The 18,094-nt window shown below is 43.2% G+C and overlaps 1 protein-coding gene across 1 annotated transcript in view; it reads left to right on the top strand.

Annotated features, from left to right (window-relative positions):
- The first annotated feature begins 4,742 nt into the window (after positions 1-4,742).
- The window catches only part of pde4dip (phosphodiesterase 4D interacting protein), an 88,053-nt gene continuing 74,701 nt past the window's right edge, over positions 4,743-18,094 (top strand). Inside the window, exons 1-3 of the mRNA XM_073477272.1 lie at positions 4,743-5,217; positions 8,755-8,810; positions 12,570-12,637. Coding sequence (XP_073333373.1) covers positions 5,192-5,217; positions 8,755-8,810; positions 12,570-12,637 — 150 coding nt within the window. The 5' untranslated portion in view covers positions 4,743-5,191. The remainder of the gene's footprint in view (positions 5,218-8,754; positions 8,811-12,569; positions 12,638-18,094) is intronic.

Below are 18,094 nucleotides of genomic sequence, written 5' to 3'. Positions count from 1 at the left end.
AGGCGTCCTAAAAACACGCTGTTGTTGATCTTTTGAGGATTTTCTAAAAGGAAAATGTCAAAAAAGAAATTTGTAATAGAGTACTTTTCCACACTGAATCCTCCGTCACTGCTCAGAGCTGATTGTTATTACATGAGGCAAAACATCACACTGAGTTATTGATTAGCTTTAAAAGTGGTGTTTGGTAATATGAGCCTGGATGGGGGTTGTCATGACGCTGATTAATAATAAATGTTTTTGACTGTTGACCAGATTTTAGTGGAAACAGCTGCAGGACAGTAATCACAGCCAACGCTCTGAAAATGTGAGAAAACACTTGATGTGTTTGTGTTTGGACGCAGACTTTTCTGCAGCTTTCTTACGTTGAAATCATCACGTTTCTGTTTGATGAACTTCGCACCAGCACAACGTTTCCACGATGTTTTTGGCTGCACTGTATAAAGCCAGTTGTTAGTGGAGCTCGCTCCAACGCACTCTTGGCCTTTCTGGAAGATACTCATCGACAGCTCGTACAGAAACAGACGAGTTAATGAGACAGTTACATCCTCCCAACAGAGGACGGTACACGGGCCCTGGATCTGATCCGAGAGAGAGAGACGAGGTCTGTGCCTCATTCTCTGCAGATGGTGAAGGAGAGACGTTGAGAAAATACCTCTGAATCTCCTGTTGAATACTGAACAACATGAAGTTGCTCCAGGCGAGATTATGTAAAAAAAGAAAAAAGCACCTGAGCCACAAAACAAAGCTGCAGCAGAGAAGGTTTCTTTACATTACACGTCTGTCAGATGTTGAAGATTTGCTCCAATTACTCAGATGAGTTTCAGGTGTCGTTACTCAAGTCTCCTCCACCAGGATCCACGCTTCTGACAAAGATCAGTCCGTCCAGAGAAAGCTGGACTCATCCCCTGTTATCCTCCAGTATTAACTGATCAGAGAACAGCTGGGTTGTAATGACGAGAGTGGAAAAAAATCCGACATTTGAGGCAGAATTTAGTGCAGATGTAAAATTCATCTCGCACAGATCAAAAGAAACACTGAGATTTGTTTCTTGTAGAGAAAATTACATAAATAAGAAAAGGTCAGAAAAAAACAAACAACTAAACAAAAAAAATTTGAATTCCTGAATAAAAAGTGATGATTGTTGGGTTCAGCAGGTGTCAGAGGCAGCAAAAATGTAATACATTTGTAATCACATTAATAAGTAATAAGTAATTACATTACTTTTGTTTGTCACAACACTTGTAGAAATAGAAAACAAGACACTGAGGTCTGAGCAGCTGTTTTGGAGGCTTCATCCAGTCCTCATACAGCCTTGAGACCAAAGCAAACTGTGTGCTGGTTTGCTTTTCTTCATCATTCAGTTATTCAGTCTCTGTATACGTCTCCACTTTCCCAGCATTGCTTGGGGCAACTCTGGCGACGACATCGACTCATTACAAGTGTTGCTTCTGGCTTTGCTCGCCCACATCGGCATCCAAACATGTTCGGTCCTCGGACCATCGTTGCTTCACAAGTGTTTATGTGTCTGACAAAAGTCGGCTGCTAACAAGAACAGCTTTACAAGCCTCTGCCCGTGTCTCTTGTCTCTACTCGTTTTATTACCTTTGTTAAAATGAAACAATGATAATAATAATAATTGTATTTAACTTTAATTGCACCTTACCATTCACTGCTAGCTCCGTCTGTTCTTGAAGTGTTCTCAGTTTTGACGACGTTGTTGGTGTTCAGATCCAAAAGACAAAGAATAGTAGATGATGATTGTGGTCCAGTGAGGTCAGAGGATTAGATTCTCAGTTACCACGTTTATTTTGAGCAGAGCGGTTGTGATCAGATAACCTGAGATGGATTTTTATTGATCTGAGCCGGGTCACAGAGAAACACTGAGGCCAAGTTCAGGATTCAGAGTCAGTCCAGGTCAGAGTGACGGCTTGGTGTTCTGACACAGTGTCATCACAAAGTCAACCAAGACGAGTGACGGTTTGAAGGTTGTTATTTTGGGTTTGAGGTGGTGACAGGCCGTCCTATCAGCTCCCAGACTGGGTGAAGGAGGGCGGGAGTTACAGTAAGAGAAGAAGAAAAAACAGCGAGGAGACAGATGTGAAGAGAGGGAGAAGAGGGGGAGGCTGCGGACAGCAACTGACATCCTGTAATTATCCTGATCACACCTTTCCTGCACCCTTCCCTCCTTTCCTCCATGCTAATTCTATGCTAAAGCCCGCTAACTTCCTCCTTTTCCTTCTGTGACTTTTCTGATTGCACAACATCACAGGAACGCAGCTTTAGCGACGTAACCAGAGGTGGAAGAGGTGCACACACTCTCTCCTCCAGTAGAAGTTAAAAAAAGTCTCCCTCTGAAGGACATTTGTGGTCAAAGCTAACTGAAGCTCACGTCATATTAATATGATTCAAAGACTATTAAAGTTAAAGGTAGAATCAGTAGGATTTGTCCCAGCTGTTCCTGAACGCACCACAAAGATAGTTGATAGTTGAGTCTCATTCCCAGGACGTCAAACAGCCACATGTTGGGTTGGTAAAGCGTCCCGAGCAGCAGCAAAGTGAGAAAATAAGAAAATCTCTGCAGATACGAGACACTAACACGCCTTTTCTCCCCATTCCAGCCTCCCTCTCTGTCTGTTTACGTCTTCTTACGTCTTTGTTTTGTCTCGCTGTGTCTGCCGTGCGTGATGTGCTCTGATAGGTTGAAATCAGTCTTGTGATGTCGGGAAATAAAAATAATCCATAATTCACCTCAAATGCATCAAACTAAAGTAACAAGCCTGTTTTGAAAATGTGAGGAGGAGAAAGTTCAGATATTTGTGTTCAGATGTAGAGAGGGAGAGTCAAAGAGATACTCAAGTAAAGTACAGATACAGAAACATCTACTGAAGTACAGTAACTAAGTATTTGTTTTAGAGTCCTGAAGAGAAATTTAAAAAGGCAAAAATCTGAGAAAACTGAGAAAGAAGTCATTTCTGTTGCGTCACATGAGCTCATATTTTCCTTGCGATCCCTTTGGGAGACCTCGTCCTCCAGGTTATAAACGTCTGTCTTAGACTATAATCACACAGAGGGATGAACACACAAAGTAAACATCGCAGCCTCAGAGTGAACCGAGCAGTAAATCACCGCAGAGTGAAGGGCTGTTCTTTTGGCCGGTTGCATAACAGGTTTTGGCTCGGCGTGGAGAATCCTCCCGGTCCAGCCTGAGCTCTGACCTGCAGGGCTGCAGGCCGGCTCGGCGCCGTATGTGAGGAATGTGAGGCAGGTATGTGAGGAAGAAAGACAGGAGAGGTCAGTGGACGAAGGGAGGGAGAGATTCCTTAGATTTTAACAGCAGCCAGCAGCTCATGTATCTGTCTGACTAACACAAAGTCTTGAATCTGGAATGAATTCTGCAAAAACTTTCCTCCTCCACGCTGCAGGTGTTTGTGTTCAGAAACACTCTGGTGAAGTTATTTTAAGGGCCAGTCTGCAGATTCAGAAGTAGCAGGCTGTATCTTTTCAAGTGCTGGGAATAATTTACACTCTGCTCAGACTGGACAGAATAATCTGACATTGCCATGAAGTTGCCACACGAAGAAGTAGTTCATTTCTTAAAGAATCTGTTTTCACTCATCGTTTTTTTTTTTTTTTATTATTCAGGTCCTGGTAGCTCATTAAAGTTATAGCGTAGTGAGCTGGGAAAGTTGTCGAGCGCTGTGATCGTTGCTTTTCTCCGCTGATGTTGAAAGCTTTTTTTATGTGACAATCAAAAAGAGACGATGGGTTGTCGCTCCAACACTTGACACCTCCACTGGGTACCTGTTGAGTCAAAGAAGTGCGTTCTCTCTCCAGGAAGTGAAAGAGCACTTCAGAGAGTCGGTCGACAGGGCTGATTACACTGTCAATTGAAGTGATTCTGCACCCTGAACAACAGGAAGTGTTTTAATTTGAAACTGATTCTGAAACAGAATTTGCATGTTATTAGATATGATATTAGAAGAGGTCTATTTCTAGTCTTGTCACACTGAACTGGTCAGTTGAGGTGAATAGAGGTACTGTTGGATCATTTAGCTACAAAACAACCAGTGAGGTAGAAAAATAATTCAAATAAAGAGCGTGCACAGAAACGTGCGCTGCAGGAGACCACACCTCTTTGTGTTTGGAGAAGCCCTGAGGAGGAATTTCATGAACGCTGATCCAGACTGAGGCTGCCGACTCTAAACCCGCCGCGGCCCGGCTTTGATCCTGAGCTGCTCCACCGGGCCTCAATGTGCTGCCGGTCTGTTTGAGTCTGGTCAACACAGCTGCACTGTTTGTCTGTTAGAAGAGCTTTTCTACAGAGTGATAATGGAGTCGGTTAATGTGGTTTAATAAGAAAGATCCTCACATCTGTGTGTGTGTGTGTGTGTGTGTGTGTGTGTGTGTGTGTGTGTGTGTGTGTGTGTGTGTGTGTGTGTGTGTGTTGTTGGGGAAGATTAGAGTCTGGATTCATACCTTGTTTTACCGGCTGGAGGCCTGCTCTGACATGTCACACACACCTGCAGGGGGAGGAGGGGATGCATACACACACACACACACACACACACACACACACACACACACACATATGGGTGTCCTCCTTGTGCTCCACCCTACCTTCAAAAAATACCAGAGGCAAATAGTCAATTGACAGTTCAGTGAGTGTTTTACAGGCAATAACAGGAGGACGTTGGTGTGGTTTGTACACATGCCGACACACACACACACACACTCACACACACACGCAGTAGTGAAGCGTCTGTTTGGGAGCGTGCTGAAACAGATCAGTCTTTCATGCTGAACCAGGCGCTCGCTCTCTCTCTGTGTACCTTTGCTCCCCTGGTGTTTACCTCCTCTCTCTGCGCTGCTCTCTGCCACGTCGAATCACTGCCTGGGTGCTTCTTGGCTCGCTCCTCCGGGAGCCTCGTGGCCAGACGAGCCTGACTGTGGTCACTTCTCTCTGGGTCTGAGGAGTCAGAGGCAACTGGGTGGAAGATTCGGCTCACGGCTCTGCTGCTTTGGCTGCAGTTTTTTGTCCACGTCTGACTGGAGCTGTCCTCTGGAGCAGCTGGAGGATAAACGGATGTGTTCAGGTCTGTGGAGGCAGTCAGACTGAGGACCTTCACTCACCTGACGGCTCAGCAGAGAGCAGCTGGAATCTGAACCGTGTTTGTGTTTTTCTCCATGAAAAATGAGTGGATATCTCTACAGAGGACGGTAAGACTTTTGTGGATGATAACAGCTGTTGTGATGAGTCACAGGGGTCAGTTTGGTGAGTGTGTGTGGTTTGTGATCTGTGGTTTTTTCTGTGTGCATGTGTGGGTGTGCATTCATGAATGTAATGTGAATAGAAAAGCCTCTCCTCTGCCGTGAGTACAGATGAATAAAGTAGAAAAACAGCCTTCTTTACCTCGTACTGAAAAGAGGACCTTTGTGCCGCTGTTACATAAGGAGGTCTCGACTCCCACGAGTGGTGTTCCTGAATCACAGGCAGCTATTGGCTGAGCTAATTTCAGTCATTTCAAAGCAAACGCCTGGATTATGTGTTCAGTGCTGTCATTTCTAACGTCTGCCAGACACAACAGAGGGTCTGTTACGGTCTGTGATCACAGACACACACTTTTATTCATGTTTAAGGTGTTTAGGTGCTGATGAATGTGTTTAACTCTTTCTCTCCTGAAAGTTTAGGTTTAGGGTTCATCTCGTCAACACTAGCTGTGTTTCCATCAACATATCTTTATGAAGATTTTGAAGTTGAAATGGCAGAATGCAAAAAAAACTTCTCACCAGAAAAACTACATTTTTGCAATTTCTTTATGTTCAATTTTCAGTTTTTCTCTTGTCACAACGCTGTGTTTATGCTCTGGTTGGGTTTAGGCACAAAAAACACTTGGTTAGAGTTTGGAAAACATGCTCTCACTCACTCAAACACAGACTCAAACCAGAGTCACTGGTTCAGCAGCCTTGTCACCTGTAACATCGCCTCTGGTTTAACCACTTTTAGACAAAACTGTGTAGCCGAGTTTATTCACTCCAACACAATCACTGATTACTCACATTTTATTGGAAATTAGATGGAAACATGACTAACGTCTGACAGTTTAATAATTACGGTGTGTCATCGAATAATAGCTCTTTATTGAAGCTATATAGAGAAATATTCAAACTCTAGACTTTTTTATGGCTGTATCTTTCCATCAAATGGAAATGATCAATTGGAAAAAATGTCATTTACACACATTTCTTTGTGTTGAGTTTGACATATTCAGTATCTTTTGAGGCTCTTTCAAGTTTACCAGAACAACTTGAGCGATGACGTCTGACCCTGACGGCTGCTCTGTGACGTGTAAGGAGTTAAAATGAGACACAACGCATCGAGAATGTTTCTTTTGGATATAAATTTGCAGCCAGAATTATGTCTCAAAATCAAAAATCAGGACTTGTTATTTCTTTGACTATTGACAAACTTTTTGGCCTTACTTGTTTAATTAGTCTGTAAATATCAAAAGGTAATTACAAAAAGCTGTTGACATATCCAGCGCTCCAACTGTTGTCTGTGGACTTAAAGCTTTAATTGAGTCAACAGCAGAGAGATGAATCAAAGCTCCCCAGCTGGACACAAACCAGGAAGTTGTAGTTCAGCGTCTTTACCCCATGTGCACCAGGACAGGGCTGTCTTCGACCTTTCTTCCTCCACAATCAAAAAACCACGATGTCAGTGAAATGTGCTGATGATGATGCCAAAACTGTTTGATTCAGTTGGTTAGTTTGCTTTTTTGTTGTTCCACGATCCATTTTGAGTCCGGAGCACAAACAGCTGATCAGTCGTGTGTTGATTGTGGTGCATTCAAGTGCAGCTTCTACCTGTAAACATGCAGCGACGCATCATTCGGTCTTCGGAGCGAGCTATTCGAAGTTAGCTTGTTGAATTCAAGTATTTATAACTGTTGACAGTTGACAAACCTGCAGTTAATCAAGCAAGTCTGATTAATAACACGTCACTGAACTCCAAATCAGCTAATCACTTAATTTAGATATAATGTCACAATAAAGACGGGAACAGTTCACTCCAAAATCAAATGCACGTACTTGTCTTCCCACATGTTCTGCTATTTATCCATCGAGATTGTTTTGGTGTGAGTTTTGCAGATATCAGCTGTAGAGATGTCTGCCTTCTCTCCAATATAATGGAACGAGATGACTCTCAAAGTGCCGAAAATAAGACATTTAAAAAACTCAACTCAATGTCTCTTTCCAGAAATCATGACCCGGTTACTCAAGATAATCCACAGAGGTTGTTGTTGTGAGCAGTTTCACATTTGAACTATTTCTTCTCTGTGTCACTACACAGAAGGAAGCATGCATTTACTCATGGAGGAGAGATTCACGGTCGTGACAGCGCGGGACGTAAACTTTTAACGGCTGAGATCTTAGCTAGCTTAGTTGGCTCAGTTCTCGTTCATATGTATATGCACGTTTTCTGCGTGGTGATACGGAAAGAAAATAGTTCCTGCCTTTTAGCTGTATCTACCACATACTGTCTCAGTGAAGTGAGCTCAGGGTTCAAGTGGTCAGCTCTCTTTTTGCTGAAGGTGTAAGCTTCTTGAGTTTCCTCTCAGAAACCCCAACCTGAAGGAGGTTTGGGGTGTGTTGCATCAGTTTATTGAAGTATTAGCTAACAGGGAGCTGATTTGGAGGGATTTGATGTCGAGTGACGACACACAGGAACACATATGTTGTTCTCCTGCTGGCTCACAGCTGCTGGAGGCTGCTGGAGGTCTTTACTGTCGTCTGCTCAGCTTCTTTTGTCACACGGGACACATTTGTTCACATCTCCTGCAGCTCTCTGCTCCTCCAGCTGTCACCACCCGCTCTCATTTGTTCAGGCCGGCGTGGAGGTCACACACACACCTAGGTGGCCAAGATGTTGTAAAACAAGTGAATACACTCATTGCACTTTGGTTCCTGTGTTATTCAGAGACGATTAGTCGGGGCTGATTATGTTCTCACCCTGACGTGAAGCTCCGTCGTCTGCCAGATCTTAGAAAGGCCTTTACAGCCCTGTGAGATCTTCTTTGAGTTAATCTCGCTCATTGATTATTCATGAAAGGCTCCGGGGACGTTTCTAATGGAGAGAAAATCCTGCCCACGCTCCTCTGATCCTAAAAATCCTCCTCACTGACCAACTTTAAGCCACGTTGGGACGTTGAACCTCAGAAGCAGATACAGTCTGTTTTTATACTCTTACATGTTACAGAAAAACCACAAACCTTCAATTTACCGACCAAAGAAGCCTTTTCATAACAATTAACGTGACTCTGAGTAATAACACTCTCAGAAAGCTCCTGGTTGACCAGCTGAGGAGGGATTGCTTGGATTCCTCCACTCTCCTTCTTTGTTTACCGTCTCTCTGCCGGTGAGTGATGGCTGTGTGACTCGAAGCATGCGCTGACTCAGTTTCCACCAGCAGCGTGTGAGTGTGCCTCCTGTCTCTGACATGTCAGTGGGAAGCTTCAGCTCTGCTCATCCGCCACTATTTTTGACCCTCTTGGCTGTTGAGGATTTCTCACATTTTCAGTGACGTGTGAGGCCGACGGGACAGCAGCAGGTAGAAAAACATTAGTTATTTAGCATAAATCTGGGAAAAACAGGTTTGGGTGCAGGCAGCAGGAGCTGTGTGCAGGCTGCTGGTGAGGACACATGGGACAGTGTTGAGTCTGAAGGAAGTGGGCTGATAGCTGTGTCTCGTTTCAGGCACTGCGGTGCAGAGAAGAAGAAGGCCAGGCCGAAGAGCGTCGGACCAATGATGGGTGAGTAAATATCCTAAATGTTTTTTAAATGTTCTCACCTGTACTCAAGGTGTTCAGTGTCCTGTTTACTGGTTTTATTCTTGCAGGAGAAACAGTTTAAACAGCTCATTACAGCTTTAAGACCCTCGGCCTGATAGAAGCTCCTGTGTTGACTAATTAGCTGTTTGTAGGAGCAACAGTCTGTCGCCAGCACGAGTCTATGAAAGACTGAGTGTGTTCGTAACGGCCACCACCCCTATAAGAGGTGTGTGTGTGTGTGTGTACGTGTGTGTACGTGTGCTCATCCTTGGGTGTTTTTGACTGCATATACAGAGCACAGCAGTGGAAATGTGACCCGATCTGATCCTCTGTAACTCCCTTATAATTTCACAGGACTTGACCTTGAAAGAAATATGTAATTTTGTAGTTAAAAATAAAAAAACGAGAGAAAAAAATACACAGAAAGAATATTTACAGGTTTAAGAAAGAACCAAGAAATAATCAGATAGTTGCAAAGTTATTTGCAGTTTATGTTGATTTCCTGAAAAAACTGCACAAACTTTAAATGACGGTAAAAAACACACAGATCTGTAAAAACTCAAGTAAATGTCAGTATTATTGTTCTGTGTTCGTCTCACCTGCTGATCGCTGACTTAAAGACTGGAGGGGCACTGAATGAATATAAATGAACTGATTGTAAGTGTCCCCTGTAATTAGTGCACAATCACACAGATCTTTTCAGGAGCCTTTTAAAGTATTTAAGCAGTCGTTAAACATCAGTTCCTCTTTAGGGAATTAGTAAGAAACTTAAAAGCAGAACCATGTTTCCCTCGTAGTGCAACAGATGTGTTTTTCAGTGACGGTGTTGAAGAAGAATTTGATTTGTGATTTGGGACTTTTTCATCTGATACATGCCGCCTGTGCCGCCTCGGTTTTGAATTGCACTGGATGTCATACTGTCATACAACGGCGGGAGCTCAAAAATAGGGAGGAAAAAGTTTAGTTTCAGAGACTTTGTTTTCAGCATTATGGTGACTTTTAAAGAACGGTAATAACAATCAGTACACCGCAACGACATTTATATTCCTCTGCGCTGTTCACTTGGACTAAATGTTGAACTGATTAGATTTGGTTGTCAAAACTCAAAGGTCAAGGTCACTGTGACCTCACAAGACATATTTTTGGCCGTTACTCAACAGTTCATCTGATAATTATGACAAAATCTTACTCAAATGTGATGTTGGATTAAATGTAAAATGTTCTGGCTTATCAGGATAACAGCCTGACCTGTGTGCAGAAGCAGTAATTCTAGTAAAGTTATATATTTGAATGTTAACTTTCATGTCTGTGCACACCACTGCCCGACGCTTGTCAGCCATTAAAGGTTTCCAGAAAGACGAGAATTATTCCTTTCAGGACGTCAAAATTTGCTGCAGTATTTCTTTCTATTTTCCATTTCTTACTCACCGGGCACAACAGTACAGCAGACTACAGGTCATGATAACTAAAAAGGGGAAAAATTCCTGAAAATCACAAGAATACAGGAGAAGTGTGACCCCAGGAGGAAGCCAGGAGAGGGCAAGTATGATCGATATAAGTACAGAGCTGGAGTCAGGATGCTGTTAGCCTGGCTTAGCATAAAGACTGGCAACAAGGGGAACCGTCTAGCCTGGCCTGGCTAACACCTCAAAGCTCACTGATTAACGGCTCATTTGTTTAATCTGAACACCAACAGAAGTGTAAAGAATACAGAGGATTTCATTTTAAAACCATGAACTAACGCTCCACGTTCAGGTGTTTACTCGGGTTTGGATAATGGGAACACATCCTGTCCTCGCAAGTACAGTAACCCAACACACTTTTGTGTGTCTGTGCGTGCGTGTGTGTGTCTGGATGATTGCAGCTGTGCGTCATTCATATCAGTGTTGTGTAATATTTTGCACCCTGGCCGCCTGCAGCGGGCCTCCATCCAGAAGACCTTCTACCTTTTTATGTTACAGAGCAGCTTTTAATAATGTTTAATGTGCCGCAATTTTAAGGAACCGTCAGAAATCTGCGCTCTGCCAAAGCCATGTTGATTACACCCATTGGGATCTGGCACCACACCACCCCCAGCACCTCCACCGCCTCCACCGCCTCCACCAGCTCCACCAGCTCCACCACTACTCGGATACAAAGCAATTGGCTTTTAAAGGAATAAACTATTGTACAAATCCCTCCTGTGTGGAGGTTTCTGGGAACGCTCCCGGGCCTTTTAGAGAGGATAAGTTTGGCTTTGAGACGTCTTAAGACCTCTGGAAGTGTTTCAGCTGGACGGGAATATACCATGCCGCGCGTGTGTGTGTGTGTGTGTGTATGTGTGTGTGTGTGGACACGGCCCATATATCCAGGTTTAATAGGGTTATAATGAGGCGAGGGTTGATCAGGACGTCTCAGGGATGCTGCTCAGAAAAGCCCCGAGGTGTTTGGATTTCAGCTCCGCTCTGGTAGACTGATGATCCTCAGTAACAGTGGAACATTTTTACTGCAGGTCGTCAGGATTTATGAGGATTTTTAAACAGTGTGGTTTACAGATGATTGAATGCATTTATTTGCATTAAACACGGTCTACTAGACAAAAACTCTGGACAGTATGTGCATTACTGAGAACGCTGCCAATCTGCCATTAAAACACACGTCTGTCTCTACTCAAGGTTCACTTATTTGCTTGTTGTCTGGCTTTAAACCCACATCACACGGACTTCAGCAGCAAAGCAACTTCAAAATTACCTGTCAGACTCCACATATACAGATCCAAGACAACTAATCAGCTCTCACCCTCTGATGAAGACCATGTGAGTTGGTCAGCGGAGATTAGTTTGTCAGCTGCTGTTTATAAGGTCAAGAAGAAACTGCCGCTCGATTATAAATAAGCTTTTAGACGTGCAGACTCAAATACGATGTTATCATCTGTCAACAGAGCGCGTTACTGACTCTACTGACTTCTACTGAGTCTCCTGCGTCGGCTTATCAGAGGTCAGAGGTCAGATGTAGCAACAGCATCTATGAAAATGTTAGGAATTAGTAACTTAACAAAATGTAACATGAAGTTATGGTTCTGGCTGTTATCTGTCAGCTCAGGGGATGAGTTCGGAGGTGATACTGGTCAAGACGTTGTGTCGTCCAATCAGAACCGGGATAGCCACAACAAAAACACATCATTTTCTACTTTCTATTTGCTAATGTGTCCCTCACTTCTTGTTATTTTTAGTCTAAGTTTCTGCCAAAATCCACATGAGAAAAGCTCCAAACTGCTGAAAATATCGATGCGCTCTTCTGCAGTGCTTCACCTCTCCGGCTGCTCGAATAACTCTCTGATTGGTTGAGTTTGTTGAGGTTGACAGGAAGATCTGCAGAGGCTACTCCGGTCTAAATAAAGCAAGACCACCCCTTATCCTATTAAGTAATTTGAGACCTTCATGCATGGCTGTATCGATGACGAGAAACAGAACAATGCAGAGCGCTTGTTGGACACACCAAGATGTCCAGGTTCAGATGAAGCTGACGTTTTGGGCCACTGAACCCAGGAAGACCTAGATTTTTCTATTGTTTTCCGTCCCAAAATCCCCTTCTTCACTCTCATACGACATTATACAACTTTTTTAACAACTGAGATCTGAAAAATCCTCGTTTTGAAAGAATCTTATAAAACCTCATGAGGTTCTCAAACATTCAGGCCGTGAGGTGACTGTAAATGTTTGATTTGATTTATTCATGTCTTTGTTTTTGCTTCCTGTGCAGATTTCTCCTGTGATGAGACAGACAAAGGCCCACCGGTCCAGATGCACAGCCTCAGAGAGTTTGAACAGGTAAGAACATGCTCTGATATCAGCTGTGTCCTCACCTGGAGAGGAGACTAAGACTCTGATGCTGCGGTTGTGATGAGAAGACCTCGAGTGTTGCTGGAAGAGAAAACTTACTCTCCAGCTCTGTTAGCGTAGCGCTGTGTGGCAGAGGTGTCCAGGCTTGTCTCTGCTCTGTGGTAATGACTATGTAGGTGTGTTTGGGAAGATGATGTGGCAACTGAAACCCTGCATGAGTCAAGAGTTTCCTCCCATCCTGCAGATTTTCCACTGTCCCCGTCAGTCTGTCTCTTATACATGCTGTAATACTGCTTCCCTCTCACATGGATGACAAGGTCCTGATCCGGGTCAGAGCACATTTAGACGTCTATATTAAAAGATGTGTTTGAGATGGATTTAAGACGACCACGCTTCATCACGGTTGTCGAGTTCAGATGGCAGTTTTCTCCCAAAAGCAACAGTAGAGGTGTGTCAGAGGTGTGGCTCACCTGGGAAGTGTTCTGAAATACGTTGGAAAGATGTGCATGTCAGCTGATACAGATCAAGTTAAACTGCTGACTGTTGTTTGTGTGTTGTTGCTGCTGCTGTTGTTGGGAGTAAGAATAGAGTTCAGTGTTTCTGACAGCTGGAGGACCCAGGATGCACCAGGTTACAATAAACAACGCAGAGTGAAAGGATCAGACGTTTTAGAGAATACTTTTATCAGACATCACAAGCAGACACATGTCAAAACATCGTTCTGTCTTCCATCCACAGTGTTGTACGACAAACTCTGTTGTCCTCTCACTCAAACCTGTAAATTTCCACTCCAGCAGCACAAACTTTTCTATATTCTGAAGGTTTTAACAGACGGCTCTGTTCAAACATCATTCACAACCTGATTTACTGAACATTTTATTCCTAAAAACTTGGAGAAAATGTATTTTTTATGGCTTGTTGACAGTATTTTTGGATTTAGGGAGTGAAGAAAAAAGATATCCAAAATTCTGTCTGTCAAAACTTTTGACTCTAACAGGTCAACAAACAGCTCACACTGCTTATTCAAAGCAGAATATTGTGCCGTTATTCCACCTCGCCGTCAGAGTAACAGAGTAAACCGGCAGCGCGGGGCAGGGGTGTGACGTTCGCTTCGCTCAAAAAAAAAGGGAAATGTCCCACAAAGCAACGTTACAAGACCAAACAACAGAAATGTAAACTTATATGAGAAGAAAATGCTGAATTTATACCTGGAAGAGTGTTTGTCCGACCGACTCTGTCACACTTCCACGCGAAAAAAACAGGATCTGTTACTTAAAGTGTCGTGGCTGACACACTCAGTATGTTTCTGTGACTCTGACCTGCACGACCAGATTCTGACTTTTTTCTCTTTTGAAGTATCTGGATTACTGTTTCCTTTAGTTGCTTTATGATATCGATGACCAGTGATCAGATTAACGTTGTCTGATGTCAGAAACAGAGATGTCAGCGACAACATCTGTATTGTGTTATTGGAGAGATATGTCCATCGGACTGCTCTACATCATGGCTCCAATTGGACCATTAAGTTGTTTCCTTTAAGCTTTTTTCTGCAGTTTTGTTGTCTCGGTGTCGATGAAAACACATGCACAACATCATTTTCTCTGTGACAGCTGGACTGCTGTTTCAAGTTTCCATCCTGCTGTCTTTGTGTGGCAGCTCGGCTCCGTTTCATGATCATGACAAATGTTTCGCACAGAGACAGACTCCAACATAAAAAGGAGATATATGAATAAATAAATGAAACCCACATACAGACGTATTTTTAGAAAGTTGGGATCAAGCATTCTGTGTGAATAGTCGCTCGGCTGAATGTCTGCTCGGGTTTGAAGATGGGCGGCGCACTTTCCCTCTGGTTCTGTGCCACAGTAATGGATTCTGGGAGCTGTGCCAGGTGCATTATGGGTCTGATATAACTCTGGAGGTGCTCGCTGCAATTACCCTGCTCCCCTTTTAGTGAAGGACAGACTCACAGCGGGGTGGGGGGGAGGAGCTGGTTGTGGTTGTGTTGTATTAATGTGGGTTGTATTGGGGAAAAAGGTCAAATGATGTGAAATATGAAACTCCAGCAGGATGAGATCAAATCCACAATGTGTGATTGATTGTGAGACGCAGAGAGCAGCAGCAGATAAACCCGACTGTCTGTCTTCACCTTTAAAAGGCCCGTTGGACTTTTTAAACAGGTGCTAATTTATAGACGCGAGAGGAGGAAGTTTAAAAGCTTTACATCACGCCTCGTTTTTCACCACTTCTTTGCAAACTGTGCTCGATATGAACGTCTTCAAGGGTCTGTTCAGTTTTCTAAAGTCCTGACCTGATCCAGGATCCTCAGTTTGGATCCTAAAATGGACGGTGGAATAAAATAAAATAAGAAATGCTGGCGATCTACACACCATGAATATGTGGAAACTTGAATTTCCTCGATGTTGCAAGGTTCAATTTTCTAATTTATGTTGTGACAACACTGTGCTTATGGTCCGGTTAGGTTAGGAGACAAAAACCACTTCAGTGTTCAGTTGTCTTTAGGAAAAGATGATATTTTGGATTTAAAATACCTGTTTCTGTTGCCACAAACTCAGCTGGGAAATGTCTTAACGTCTGGTTAAAAATATCTTTTTCTCTTTCATGCTTACAAATGTTGAAACACTGACTTGAACAGACGTCCTCTGGGGGAAATCTTTGGGTTTTGCGCTGACCTGTGGGGTCCGTGCCGGCTCAGGTGCTGGAGTGGGACGTGCAGCATCTCGGGATATTCTGGGATTCATGTGCATTTTTTTGAGCTGGTGTCATCATTTGTACTTATTCTGGTGACTGGGCTGAGAGATGAATACGGGAGATAATTAAGACCTACGTGTGACATTATAATTATTATTTAATTGCAGAGAATGTCTCCGGCCACGGTACCTGTGTAGGTGATTTGTTGTTTGAGTGTGGATCTGCTTTAAGTGGGCAGAATGCATCTTGAACTGGTATAAAAGCTTTTTACCGATGAAGCCTTGTATTCGCTGAATGCAGAGACACTGTACGAGCAGAGGCAGGCAGCTGAACTCGCGCCTGATTGGTCGAGGCTACATTATAGGATGTAGGCAGCTTTCCTTTGAAGTTTCCCTCCTGAATATCCCACAGAGGGATGAAGGATGAGTCATGCTACGTGCAGACGTACGGCACAGACAGCAGGCTGGGAGGCAACCTAAACACAGCCTTTGTACGGAGGGATGAAGAAAAATGGGCTGAGATTGTGAGTTTGAATTACAGTCGAGATGTTGCAGAGCTGCAGAAAATCCTTTAAAGGACCAGTCCAGTGTTTTCACATGTTTCACACCATTTAACACAAATCATACGTTAAATTATCAACGCTCAGTTTTCCAAAGAACATTTTCTGGCTTGTTAGAGTTTTGATCGTGACATTCCCACTTTTCCTGATCTTCTTCGGTCTCGTGGTGCAGCCACTGATAACAGATTCACAGGTGAGCTAACTAGCTTGTGTGCAGTACAGAGTAGGCTAACTGAAAACCTTTGAAAGTTAGATAGCATTTTTCACTTCTTATATGTGACACAAATCTTTTTAATAAATTATTTTTTCCCCTATAATTCAAAAACTTTCAAGTAGGCTGAGTCAAGGGTCGGTGGGAACATTATGATGCCAACTAACTAGACCTAGCTTAAAAAGCTAACTAGCTTTTGAACAGTGCAGAGAAACTGAAACTGAACAGCTTAAGTAACTTTCAAGGATCTTTGGGAAGTGAAACCCGTTAACGTGCTCACAAGTGAGCCCACTACAGATGACACTTGTTCGCTGTGACACTAATGTTTTCAATACATTTTTAGTCTCCAGTTTTGGATCATGTTGCTTTTACATTAAGTAGCTTCGTGTTTTTCTCTATAACTGTCAGCTGTTGAGTTTCTGTGCAGTCAGCAGATCGTCCTGTCAGTGACAGGCGCCGCTGTTCTTTGTGAATCGAGAGAAGAGTGAGCGATGACGCGTCGGCTAAACTAGATCGTGGAGGACTTCTCGAATTCCAACCAGATGATGATAAACTGTATTTATATCTGTTTTAAATGGTCCAGAACCTGTGAAGTATAAAATGCACATAAGTTCCCACTTTGCAATCAGACTTTTCTTCTCCTTTTTCTTGATTAAGTATTTTTTGGACGCTGCCGTGGAAATTGAGTTTTGACGCTTCTAGTTTTTGATTGGTTGTGAAAATATTTAAACCTTTTTATTTCCCAGTGAGAAAATTTGTCCATGTGCTAAACCACATGCGGCCTCCAGGTAAAACTAATCCAGGGAAAAACATTATGAAACATGACGACATGATGTTAACTGTGATGAATTTTCTCTTCAGAAACTGAGAAAAACTGCCAAGAAACAACCTAAAACTTTATCTGATTTCCGTCAGCGGGCTTCAGTATTTAAAGTTCAGACTCTCGAACTATAACAAACGGAAACAACTGATTTTCAGTAAAGAGCGGAGACATAACAGTTCGGCCCTTGTCTGAAAAGTTTCCCCTTTTCTGATGGAGCAGATTAAAGTTTGTTGACCTTTCTTTGCCACTGTAGTTTTACATTAAGTTCTTCTGACAGTGGCAGCGTATGTTGGTCCTCTCATCTTAATAGAGCAGTCTGGATTATTGAATCCAGATTATTGCCGTGTATGTGTGTGTGTGTGTGTGTGTGTGTGTGTGTGTGTGTGTGTGTTTGTCCTCCCTCCACATTTGCGTCAGTTTAAAGAATCAATCCTCCCGTCGGCTGGTTGGAAGAAACATGAACCTGCCAGAGCAGCATTTGTATCTGTCAAACAGCCACGCTCTGCAGCCCTGAGGTTTTCATAAAAAGAAAAAAAAAAGAAAAATCGCCCAATCAAAATGCCCCCTTTCTCAAATGGCCTTTATTAGTCCACAGGAGAAATTGGAAGCACATGGCCGCCTATAAATGTGAATTCAAACCGACCGCAGAGACACTTAGATTGATAGAAGAAGGGGGGGAGGATCGCGTATAATTTTGGCCATTAAAACCTCAGGACAAATTAGGGTTGTTAATCTGTTATTTTGCCCTCGGTCTCAGCGTTCACTTCTAAAAAAGCCGCATACGCTTATGAAAGGTCTGTCAGAGTTGGATTACCATTACCAGAGTGGCAGTAATGGATCGCACTCGGAGACCCAAAACACAGACAGAACACCCGATCCTGCAGCTGACAGCCGGGCTGAAGTGATTCAAACAGCACATTTCTTTTTTAATTCCCTTTATCTCCACGCTCTTTTATCTCCTCCTCACTTCTTGTGCTTTCCTAGTTTTTGTTGTGGCATTTGAAAATAGGTCAGAAGACTGCGTGTGTGTTCAACCCCCAAGCTGTTGGCTCTGATTTGCTGCTTTATGAAGCTGATATCTGCAGCTCTGCACGAGAACACACTTGAAACACACTTGAACCACAGGAGCAGCGGTGTTGG

This window comes from Pagrus major, chromosome 11 (genome assembly GCF_040436345.1).
Source record: "Pagrus major chromosome 11, Pma_NU_1.0".
Lineage (NCBI taxonomy): Eukaryota > Metazoa > Chordata > Actinopteri > Spariformes > Sparidae > Pagrus > Pagrus major.
The sequence above is the reverse complement of the archived record's forward strand: the minus strand, read 5'-3'. Positions and strand labels throughout refer to the sequence as shown.